The 12,604-nt window shown below is 40.1% G+C and overlaps 1 protein-coding gene across 5 annotated transcripts in view; it reads left to right on the top strand.

Moving 5' to 3' along the window:
* The window catches only part of SMARCA2 (SWI/SNF related, matrix associated, actin dependent regulator of chromatin, subfamily a, member 2), a 181,968-nt gene that overhangs the window by 62,326 nt on the left and 107,038 nt on the right, over window positions 1-12,604 (top strand). For all 5 annotated transcript variants that reach the window (XM_030919245.1, XM_030919249.1, XM_030919247.1 and 2 more), the window contains exons 14-19: window positions 1,275-1,422; window positions 5,716-5,879; window positions 7,193-7,259; window positions 7,923-8,033; window positions 10,650-10,892; window positions 12,290-12,403. In XM_030919245.1, coding sequence (XP_030775105.1) covers window positions 1,275-1,422; window positions 5,716-5,879; window positions 7,193-7,259; window positions 7,923-8,033; window positions 10,650-10,892; window positions 12,290-12,403 — 847 coding nt within the window. The remainder of the gene's footprint in view (window positions 1-1,274; window positions 1,423-5,715; window positions 5,880-7,192; window positions 7,260-7,922; window positions 8,034-10,649; window positions 10,893-12,289; window positions 12,404-12,604) is intronic.

The raw sequence follows: 12,604 nt of genomic DNA on the forward strand, positions 1-12,604 counted from the left end.
CATTGCTGAGGATGATGCTTGATGAATTTTCTTTTAGGAAATTTTGTTTAAGGAAGGCAACTAACTTCACGCCTACACTCTGCTTGAAACTGCTCTTAGAGGTCACTGCTGAGTTCTGGGTTCCCAGGTCTCAGGGTTTCATGTTGATTCTCCCTCCTTCCCTCCCTTCCTCCCTTCCCTTTCTTCCTCACTTCCTTCCTCTTCTCTCTCCTTAATCCCCTCCTCCAGCTCAGGCTCACTCCTGAGCGTCACACCTGTCGTCTGCACTTCAATCCCAGACTGAACTAATGAGACTTACCTCCCTAACTAGCTGCTTCACTCCCTTTCCTGCCTCCCTTAATGACATCAGCACTCTCCCTGAAACCCAAGTGAGAGACACCATTCCTGTCTTCCTCCTGCTGCCACTGCCAAGTTGACCACCAACTCCCGCCCAGTCCCTGAACGCTCTCCAACCTTCCGAGTGTCCTGGCTCTGTGTCTCATCCATTCCTGTGGGCCCTCTACATCAAGGGTTTATACATTTCTTTGCTTGTATAGCTCGACTATTAAAAGAAAACTGTTGTGAAACAACATACAAAAGAGAAAATGTTAAAAGATGAGGTATTTTAAATACCAGAAATAGACATCTTCATACTCCTCCCTTTTATTCGCTGGCTGTGTGCCCACTTCAGGGACCCTTCCTCTTACCAGTCTGCCCTGATCCTTCACTGAAGGCGTTAAGAATCCCCCTCAGTGGTTCCTCATTGCCTACAGAATAACAGACTAGCTCATGAACAAGGCACAGAAGATAGAAGCCTGCCTTTCCTCCTTCCTACCCCTTTAATGTTGGGTTGCCCTCTCCCCCTGCCCTCCCAGCTTTAGCCAGTGTTCTGTGAACAGGATTTATCTTTGTATTTAACAGTCTAGGACGGCTTCATTGGCAAAGTATTCATCTGCAGGTGTAGGGTTCTGGCTCCTATCTGTCTTTTGGGTCAAGGGGACCTGCATTTGAATCCTGGCTTCACTACCTTTTATGGGATTCAAACAAATGAAGTAACCTCTGTAAGCCTCAGGTTCTCCACCTGCATAAAATGGGGATGATCATCATCGTGACTTTTATGCTTGCTTTTTGTGAGGATTACAGATAGTGTATATTAACTTCATGGCAAGTAGTGGTTGATAAATAAAACACACTTATTGCAGCTATTTTAGGTTCTCAAATCATTTTTTGAGTGAAGTAAAACAACACATGCGCACACATGTCTGTGTGTGATTCTCCACTTTTTCCTTTCCCAGGACAGCTAAGCAAGACGTGGATGATGAATACAGCATGCAGTACAGTGCCAGGGGCTCCCAGTCCTACTATACCGTGGCTCATGCCATCTCGGAAAGGGTAGAGAAACAGTCCGCCCTTCTCATTAACGGAACCCTAAAGCATTACCAGGTAATTGGTGTGGTTTGTGTTTCCTTGGCAAGTCGTAACCATTTGCCTAATTTTGATTGAAGTATGTCACGCACATGTTAACTAAGGGCTTTTGATGACGAGACATTTTAGGCCACATCACTTATAATACTGAGATTCCTTTCATTGTGCCTGTAATTCTTTTAGAGTACTCCATGTTACCATCTTTACTAGGGCATGCCATACCCATTTTCTCTTTTATGCTTTTGGGATGTATTTTAAGTGATCTCTGCAAAATGGGAAACCCAGCCACATTCTATTAAACTGGAGAACATCCACGCCTCATCTTGAAGTAGATGAAGTATTTCTTTAAAATCTGTAGGTGTGGCTGTGGTTTTATGCCATGGATTCAACCTGCGTAGGAGTAGCTATCTACTACATTTATGCTTTTTCTTAAGACACAATAGGCCAGGCGAGGTGGCTCACTCCTGTAATCCCCATCACTTTGGGAGGCTGAGGTGGGTGGATCACTTGAGGTCAGGAGTTCGAGACTAGCCTGGCCAACATGGTGAAACCCTGTCTTTACTAAAAATACAAAAATTAGCTGGGTGTGATGGCGCACGCCTGTAATCCCGGCTACTCCGGAGGCTGAGGCAGGAGAATCGCTTGAGCCTGGGAGGCGGAGGTTGCAGTGAGCCAAGATCATACCACCGCACTCCAGCCTGGGTGACAAAGTGAAACTCATCTAAAAAAAGAAAAAAAAAAAAAAAGATACAATAAAATTGTGAGCATCTGTGCTTTGATTAAAAATTAGGCCAATGTTTTATTTGACCTGTTTGAATTGAGGCTAATTCCTGTGTTCTACCTTCTGCCACTTTGTGATGTTTCCCAAAGTGTGTTCCATGAGACATTTGTTCTATGAATTGTTCCTTAAAAATTAAAAAAAAGAGACCAGGCATGGTAGCTCACGTCTGTAATCCCAGCACTTTGGGAGGCTGAGGCAGGCGGAGTATGAGGTCAGGAGATGGAGACCATAGTGGCTAACACGGTGAAACCCTGTCTCTACTAAAAACACAAAAAAATTAGCCGGGCGTGGTGGCGGGCGCCTGTAGTCCCAGCTACTCAGCCTCAGCCTCAGGAAGCTGAGGCAGGAGAATGGCGTGAGCCTGGGAGCGCAGCTTGCAGTGAGCCAAGATAGCGCCACTGCACTCCAGCCTGGGTGACAGCGAGACTCTGTCTCAAAAAAAAAAAAAAAAAAAAAAATTAAAAAAAGAAGTTTATGGCCAAATACTGTAACTAAGATTAACATATAAATTACTATTTCTAAATTGAATACTTGTGAATGAGTTGATAGTCTCATTATTGATAATAGGCATAACCCTGGACTGTCCCTTGACAACAACCAGATATGGTCACTCTGGCAGTGACACCTCCTGTTAATTCACGTGTCCATCAGCACACTTAGGACTCTGTGGAAATCAACATGTAACCATAATGCACATCAGCATCCTGCAGTAAAATCACTTATTTAACATTGTTTAACTTTGTATTTCCCAAACTTCTTTGACTACCAAGCCCTATTTTTATATCACCAATTAACATCCTGTAAGACTAGCATCTTCTAGAATATACTTTAGGAAGTGTACTTGTTGGCATCAGGTCCTCTCCACTCTTAACACTTGGCACCGTGTCTGCTGCCCTTGCATAGGAATGCACAATACAATGACTGCCAGTACAGTACTGCCTTGATTTGTGCTAAAGCACTAGAATTTTTTACCTACCATTGCTTTTGCATCATCAGTGCAGATGTCAACACAGTAAAAATGACAAGTGATGCCTTAGTATTGTCATGCAAATCATTTTGACCTTGTAGATCTCCTGCCAAGGTCTTGGGGGCCCCCTGGGAACCCCTGGAGCACATTCTGAGGACCACTGTTCTGGCCTTAGTAAGGTCATGTTTTCTCCAAAGACCATGTCATAGTCATGAGATCCAAAGCAGGTTTCATCTTATTTGGCCTACCTGACATAGATGTTAACTCACAGCATGCTCTAATAAACTTCTGTATATCTGTATATGGGAGATCCATCTTTTGAATTATTTGTAAATAACTTTTAATGCCACATGGATTTTCTTCTGTCATCCAACACCCTTCTAAGCACTCTTCATCACTCTCTTTTCAAAGCCAGCTTCTACTTCCATATGTGAGTTTTATGCCTCTGTGTTGCTGAGCTGCTATACATTCCCTGAACATGCCTTGCAGTGTCTCTCTGGGTTTATACCTCATAAAGTGCCTTCTTCCTGGAATCTTGACTAGCCATATCTGCCTGATGAGATCTCACAAAACAGTTCAAATTGTGGCTCAAAGCCTTCCCTGATCATTTCTCACAAACCAGTTCAAGTTGTGGCTCAAAGCCTTCCCTGATCGTTTCTCATAAACCAGTTCAAGTTGTGGCTCAAAGCCTTCCCTGATCGTTTCTCATAAACCAATTCAAGTTGTGGCTCAAAGCCTTCCCTGATCGTTTCTCATAAACCAGTTCAAGTTGTGGCTCAAAGCCTTCCCTGATCGTTTCTCATAAACCAGTTCAAGTTGTGGCTCAAAGCCTTCCCTGATCATTGTCTCCATGAGTAAGCTTTCTACCTTCTTGCTTCTTCACAGGTTTTTGTGTCGTTAATATTTATTTAACCTTGACATGGCTGAGGTCTTCCTGCTACTCCTAGAGAGCCACATAAGCTTGGTTCAACATGTGATCCTCCCCCTGGCTAATTCTGCCAGTTTCCAGCCTGAGAAAACCTAAAGTACTTCCCACAATTTTTGTGAATTTCTGGTCTCCTCTGCTGCTAGTTTCTGCTTCTGTTTTGTATTGAATTAGCGCAAATGCAAAATTCAGCCCTTTATCAATTTTCACTAAAAAAAAAAAAAAAAAAAATTCATCCTACAGAGTATCCAAAATGTTTCTTGTATTTAGTTGACTTTTCTAAAGGTCTAGTGGTTTCAGGGACACATTGCAGGCAGACAGCTTCTCCTGTCTACCACTGTTTGTTTTACAATAATTTCCACTCTTTCCCTCTATCTTTTGCCCATTCTCTTGGAGGTTCTTCCTGTTTCTCTACTTATCTCTTGGTGTTGCTGTAGTTCTGCAGAAACCTTTAGGATGACTTTGGAATCTTGCATGGAACAAAGTATCTCAAGTGCCCTATGGAAGTATTGCTTCAAACCAATGTAGTGTCTCCCTAAGAAAAATTCTTGTCAATACAGTTTTATATGTATACATTTACATTGGCACTGTCAACCACTTCTTGGTATATGTATATATGTGCCTCATTCATTGTTTTCTCTTTGATTTGAGCGTCCGAAGGGAGGGATGCATCTTACAGACCTTCGTATCTATCTGCTACAGCTCCTTGCATGGCCCCTTGCACAGAATAGTCATTTAATAAATATTTTAAATAAACTAATTACTTGCTTTGTTCTTACATAAAAAATTAACATTTCCCTAAGCATAACATCATTAGCAAGCTGAATTGACTTTATCAAATATATATATAATTGATCCTATCATTTAAATCCAGCATCTGTGGTATGATGGTGGAAGGGAATTGTTGATTGGGGGATGGAGGTTTAGCAACTTTTTATTTTCACCCAACCTTACTTTTGTACTTAACGTGAGGAATCTCTGGTGCAGTGTTTTTTTACTTCAGAAATATGTCGAGCGTGTTTCCAGTCACCAGCTTCCAATGTGCAGCCTTTGGGGAGTACTCACATTGCAAAGTTTCCATGTGCTGCCTGGGAACTTTCTCCCTGCCAGGAAGAGAAATGTCCTCCTGTGGTCCCAGCAGAGTGTCCCTGGCTTCCTGGTCACTCCGCCTTCTCACTGAGGGGACCTCACCCTGGGGGTAGCCTTTTTATTACCAAAAAGGCTGTTTCTAATAATCTGTGATCTGTGTGCCAAATCTGCCTTCACATTGGCTTTTTATTCTTGGAGTGGTTGGATTAGATTTTGGTTTGGGCTTTTTTCATTTATAGTAATTCTAGAATGTCATATACTGTGAAATACTAAGTATGGACGAGTGGCAAAGCTGCTTTAAAACTCACCAGTATGCTACAGCCCATCATTTCTAAATCTGATTAACACTCAGCACCTGCCAAGCAGCAGGAATGATTACAGGCTCATATTTTACATTCTTTTTGCATTGGTGCTTCCCCCATTTTCCTACTGTGGGAGACCCAACATATAGCACTGAGGAGTTAAGAAGTCACAGCCTCGCTTGAGTTGTATTAGTATTAATTACCTGTGCAGATCTTGGATAATTGAAGCAATTACTCTTCATTTCAGCTCCAGGGCCTGGAATGGATGGTTTCCCTGTATAATAACAATTTGAACGGAATCTTAGCTGATGAAATGGGGCTAGGAAAGACCATACAGACCATTGCACTCATCACTTATCTGATGGAGCACAAAAGACTCAATGGCCCCTATCTCATCATTGTTCCCCTTTCGTAAGTAAAGTCATTTATTCCACAGTCATCGTTCTGTATGTTGATTAGTAGCTTATCCTTGTTTTTTACTTAAGACAGAATTGTAGCATGTAGTAACCTAAATCCAGATTACCAAGAGCATGTAATCTGGATTTAGGTTTTAATTTCCCACCACTCCCCATCCTAGCCTGTTTGATTGGCTATTTAAGCAGGGGACCAAGTGATTTTATCAGCCATTAGTGTTACAGGTCTACACAGCCTGAACACCGCATAGTGAGTCTTGCTCATCATTATTCCTTAAGTGGCTCACAAAGGGGAAAGTTTGTGTGTGTGTGTGGGTGTGTGAGGTTTCTTTGATTTTTTCCTTATTCCATTTCCAAAAGATTATATATTCTTAAATCTTCCTTTTAAAGCAGAATATAAATCAAAATCACAACTATGAATTTTGCATTAAAATAACCTTAGTATGTGCACTGAGGTTATGTTTCAATGAGTTTGCTGCTTAGTAAGGACAGGCCTTTGCTGTTCGCCATTACGTTCCCAGTGCCTCACCCACTGGGTGGTTCTTAGAAGGTCCTAAGTGGACACTACTGAGTGAGGGCATAATGATTCACAAGCACCCTCCCTGGGAGTTCAGTGTGTCTGCCTGTGGGTGTTGGTTGCAGCCTTATTCACCGAGGTCTTGTTATAGATCTCAATGCTGATAGGAACTTGGACCTTCAGTAAGAAGGATTCTATTAATATTATTGTGTTTTCTTTGAATTTTTTCTAATGAAGACTATTCGCAGTCCTTTTTGTATGAATTATCTGTGTCTATAATATTTAGGCATCTTTTGCATTTGATCTATATTTTGCACGTTCTGAATCATATATACAGTGACACTTTCAGGACTTTAAAAAAAAGTCATTCAATATTTCTTCCCCTGTTCCCTCTTGACAGATTTATTTTATGTTTTCTTGTGGTTTTGTAATTTCTTTTTCCTGACTCTACTTTTTTCTGAACTTATATGACTGTTTATGAAGACTCCTAAAATTATTCTGGCAATTGCTCTTTTTAAATATCATATTACAGTTTAGTTTTTTGTTCTCTGTGTATTCTCTAGTTTTTTTTCTTACAAGATTTTTTTTATGAACCACAAACTTGTCATGTTTTGTGACAGTTTATTTTGAACTTATCTCTTATTTCCACACCTTTAAAATATGTTGTTGAGATTATGTTATATTCCATAGCCCCTTTCAAGGTGAGGCCTGAAAATGAATAAGAACATCTTTTTAACCATTGATTTTTATACAAATGTCTTTTTTCTGTGTATTTTTTTGTTGTTGTTCCATAGGACTCTATCTAACTGGACATATGAATTTGACAAATGGGCTCCTTCTGTGGTGAAAATTTCTTACAAGGTTTGGAATGCTGTATTTATATATAAATGTGGAAAAGCAAAAAATAGACCCTATTTTCTTCATTCCATATGCACATCTGTGAACTGTATTTGGTTGTAAAGTTTTGTCATGTACATCATGTACTAAACCGTGAGAGTTAATCATCCCAAGAAGATTACTGTAATAAACCATAATTACTTTCAGATAGTGAAATCCAGAAGAAAATTGTTAATTATCATATTGCAAGGTTTCTGATGAGAGTAATACAAATGACAAATATCACACATTCTGCGTGCTGCTGACTGGCTCGCTGTGGGCTGCTACTGTGCCGACTGTTCCTGCAAAGTCAGGCAGTTACCCAGGTGCCCGGGCTGCCTGCTGTACTTTCTCAAAAGAACTGGAGCCTTTCAGCAGAGCAGTGGGTTCTCTACTATCACAAAGTCACTGTCATTTCTCTTTGCCCTCCCACTGTCTTTGGTGGAAAACCTTTCTAAAAAAGATCTGAAAATGGTCAAGACGTGTAATTTAGCCAAAACTTCCTCATGTATAATAGATCAGTCTATGAGAATGTGTGTCTGTGCATTCTTTAGTCATATGTTTGGGCATCATTAAGCTATGAATAGTGAGAAATAACGCACGTATACGTCCATAGGATCATGCATATATTTTTTTCTTTCCATTTAGGGTACTCCTGCCATGCGTCGCTCCCTTGTCCCCCAGCTACGGAGTGGCAAATTCAATGTCCTCTTGACTACTTATGAGTATATTATAAAAGACAAGCACATTCTTGCAAAGGTATGTTTCTAAAAAATTATTTTCTCTCTAATTATGGACCAATCTCTGGAATGTGAAGTATTGCCCAAATCAATAGTATAGTTAGATCCTTAGATGGCTTGTCCCTTTCTTTATTTTTTTAAAATTTTGTCAGAGTTTGATGTATTTAGGTCATGGATTTGATTTCATGCATGCTATTTGTGTGTGTGTGTGTGTGTGTGTGTGTGTGTGTGTGTGTGTGTGTATGATTGATCCTGGAGTGGCTCTTGCCTATCCTCTCAGAGGTGATGAGTTCACATCTCTTAAAAAAATTCACCTGGTTGCTTCTGCAACTCTTTTCTCTCCAACAGCTTTGAACATTCTCAGGAGAGAAATAATTGTTTTTGTTGCCCTGAGATATTGTCAGTATAACTTCATTCCTCTTGTGCCTTTGTTTCTCCAAAGATGAGCCAGACACCTCTTCATATGGTCTCCAACGTGTATCCAAGCAGTGGCTTTTGTGGTAGTCTTGTTTCAGGTTTTTCTTGGTAAAATAATAGACCATCATTGTTGGAATTACTCAAGGCTGTTTCTGTGACTGTTTATTTGAAACTGAGAAAGAGGTGTTTCTGTGACTTACGTGTCTCCTAATTTGTGTGTCCTAAGTTGTTCCTTAGCCACAAAGTAGAAATTTTTACCCCCATTTATATCATCTTGTCTTCTAATACATTCATGTAGAAAGACAGAAGTAGTCTCTTTCGTGGAACAAATAATGAAAACTCATTTTTTTTCTCTTTAGTAATTTTTTTACCCCATGATGTTTTGAAGACACTATAATCTGAAACTAAGTTATGTCCAAAATTGAATAGAATCTCTATTTCTGGGGTCTATTCTATCTCTGCATTAAACTCTTGCTCTGGGAACTGAGAGTTCCCTTCATGGCATCATAGGAAATAACAAAAAGGAAATGTGTTCCCAGGGGAGGTTTAATAATTGAGATGGCACTGGCAACCATGTTGTGTTCCACCTCCTCACACTCAGAGATGAATTTGGCAGTGTCAAAAATGATGTGTTTTCAATATTACTATGGGAATGTGTTTGTACATTTGAGATCCTTTTAAAAAAATTCATATTGTGTCGTCTGCATATGTATTTCAAGATTCATTGGAGATGCCTGGTAATGAGATGCATTGCTTTTATTTGTTACTGGAGAAATGGAGCTATAGAAAGGGGTAGTAATTTTGTCCAAGTGGAAGACCTAATTAGTAGTAGACCCAATAGCAAAATCAAAGGCCTCTGATTCTTTATTACTTCATAAGCTAAATTAGGCAGGAAAGTAGATTTAGGATATTTATTTAAATATATTTTTGTCTGCTTACCTCTTTTCATGCTATTGGTAAGTTTGAGGCAGTTGATTGTACAGTTTTAATTATCCTTTAAGCACTTTCCTTAGAGGTGGTGGAGGAAGGAAGAAAAATTGAGGTAGTTTGTTTGTTTGTTTACCTGTACATCCCAGCCTGACTAATAATTTTATTCCTTTTCCACTGGCATGTCTGATGCTTCTAATGAGGAAGGCAAGGACTGTATAGAATACTTTCCTCATCTCCCTTCTCTCTCTAGGAGCTTTGCAGCAGGATCTGGGGACATCTGAGCACCAGATGTTTTTCTTGGCCATAGCTACTGTTTTGTAGAGAATGGATAGGCTTAGTGGAACATTCCTTATTGTTCTCACTTTAAGAAACTGAACAGTGCTCTTAAGAGGACTGAAGGGTAAGGCATGAGAGAGGAAAAGGACTGTGTAGACAGGATGGAGGACTGGGCCATTTAAGCATTCTGGACGTTTTACGCAATAGTCATGTTGGGGAAGTATGCTGTATTTAATTCTGCAGTTTTGGCATAAATAGAGGAATGATATTTTTGCACTGCCCTTTCTGCCAGTGAGTATATCCTTTTATTTTAGATAAAACAGGGGTCCTAGATCTGGCAGGCAAGGAATGTGCGTGTATTGAGGGAACTTGGTTTTCAGACCTAATTTTTGAAGAGCTGTATGTACAAATTTAATGTGAAACAGTCCAACTTTTAAATGTTAGCAACCAGTCCAAACAAAACAAAACACACTTCCCAGCCAAGCCCTAAAGGTAGTAACCAGCCAGACTAATAGAAAAGAAGGTATGGAGCCAGGAATATCTCAGCTGTAGAACCTGCTAGGGCCATCTTGGAAAAATTAGTCATTAACCTCTGCTTCAGGTGGGTACCTATATTCTGTGCCTGTCATGAGCCGAAATAGCATGACAATGAAATCTGGGATAGCTGTCATGATACAGTATTAATAGAAGGGGCATTGGACGGGGAGATGCAGGATCCACATGTAGCAACAACCATGTCATTCTGGACCCAAATTTCCTTCTTTGTAAAAAGTTGATTTGGAATTACAAGGTCTGTAAGGAACATTGTTGCTTTAACATTCTATTATTACAGGATGTCTTATGCGGCCTATCAAGCATGAGACATTGTTGAGATTCTCTTGTCTCAAAGGTAATCACAGCATATCATATACCAAGGATGGGTTCTTTGGTTTCCTGCACCACTACTTGCTTGTTGGAAATAGTTGTATTTTCCCTTGCTTACTACATGTCCGTCCTTCCTCTTATGTTATAGATTCGGTGGAAATACATGATAGTGGACGAAGGCCACCGAATGAAGAATCACCACTGCAAGCTGACTCAGGTCTTGAACACTCACTATGTGGCCCCCAGAAGGATCCTCTTGACTGGGACCCCGCTGCAGAATAAGCTCCCTGAACTCTGGGCCCTCCTCAACTTCCTCCTCCCCACAATTTTTAAGAGCTGCAGCACATTTGAACAATGGTTCAATGCTCCATTTGCCATGACTGGTGAAAGGGTACTGGTCTGACTTTTGTTTTTTCCACTGCATGACAATGACATGAAATGAAAGGCCCTAAAGCTGGGAACATTACTGCCACAGAACACCCACAGGGTGGTTTACAATGTTGTTTATTTTATGAAACCCATCAGTTTCATGGGTGGACATGGTCTCATGGTGGGGTTATTTTCCCCTCCTAGGAAGATGGATCTAGTGGTACATGGGGCATCTAACCCCTTTGTCTTTTGCCAGTATGTTTACCAGGCTACCAGAAAAGGGTCCCTACTGGTGGAACCAGTGGGCCACAGGGAGGATGAACATGGAGATATTTTGCTGAATTAATTTAACCAGACAAAATTAACAACTAAATACAAGCTTTAAACAAATCTTTCCTTGTTATAAACTTGGAGTTCCCTTTAAATATTTCCACATGAAGAGTTTGTGTGTAAAACAGAACTAGTTTTCACTAATTTTCTGCAGACCTTTTTTTTTTCTTTTTAGGTTTCAATGTGAGTTTCAGTTGTGTGTGTACATAAATTGTCTTCCTGGAGTAGCCATTTATTTTCCAATTTCTTATTGTTCCTTCCACGGTCTTCTCTTAAGACCTCATTTGTGAAAGAAGACAATGGGCCATTGCAAGAAAAGAAATGGGCACATGTCATTTTCATAGTGGTTCCTCATTCATAGGAGTGAAAACCCACTAAAAATGCTTTAGTAAAATTTCGGTTTGAATTATTTGGCCCTTTGATTTTGAGGCACGTGGGCCCCTCCTCAGTGGTTAACTCACTGGCTTGCCCATTTGTAGAAAGTAGTGTCAATCAACTCTGCCCCCTAGAGGTTAATTGGAGAAGGTGAAAGAGAAAGCCGGGGAATTTGTAAGTTGGGCTAAATTTGAACTAGTTAGGGCTGAGAAAAGGAAAGGAGTGAAGTTAGAGGGACTTAGAGGTCCACCAGCATAAACTGGATTGACTTGTTCCTCTTCTTTATATGTGCAAGCCCCTGTTCCTTTAGTATGTTTCTGTGTCTGAGACAACCAAGACGAAGGGCCTAACTTAAGGCTGCCACTTTAAATAGGGAACATATTAACTATTGCCCCCCTTCTCCCATTCTATCTCGATCTTCAGCCATATTCCATACAGTTTGGGGCTGTTGACACTACTGATAAAAAACTGGTGGCTTCCAGACTCTTTTCCATAGAACTCAGCATTAAGACAAAGATCTATTTAGAGGTCATTTGGTTACCGCTTGGTAGGCAGGTGGGAAGATAATTCAGAGGTAGATATGAAAGGCTTAAACCTGGCTTTAATGCATGTAAAATGTCAGTCATGTATTGAAATATAAGTGTAACATAAAGCTTTATTGTATGAAACATCCTTTTCTTTAAAACATCAAATTCATATAAGCCTCTCTTACAGGTGGATTTAAATGAAGAAGAAACTATATTGATCATCAGACGTCTACATAAGGTGTTAAGACCATTTTTACTAAGGAGACTGAAGAAAGAAGTTGAATCCCAGCTTCCAGAAAAAGTATGTCGCACAGTCAAAAGTTGTGGGTTTTTTTTTTTTCCTCCAGCAAATATATTTGAAGTACCTGCCTCTGAAATTGTGTTTCTGAAACAGCAGACTCATATTGTAGTTATAAGTATATTGAAAATATCTTAAAGTGCTTTTTTGTTTGATAGGGCTAGAGAGAGAAGGGAAATTGTAGCATTTGCAGCCTGTTTTCCA

Source organism: Rhinopithecus roxellana, chromosome 16 (assembly GCF_007565055.1).
Source record: "Rhinopithecus roxellana isolate Shanxi Qingling chromosome 16, ASM756505v1, whole genome shotgun sequence".
Classification (NCBI taxonomy): domain Eukaryota; kingdom Metazoa; phylum Chordata; class Mammalia; order Primates; family Cercopithecidae; genus Rhinopithecus; species Rhinopithecus roxellana.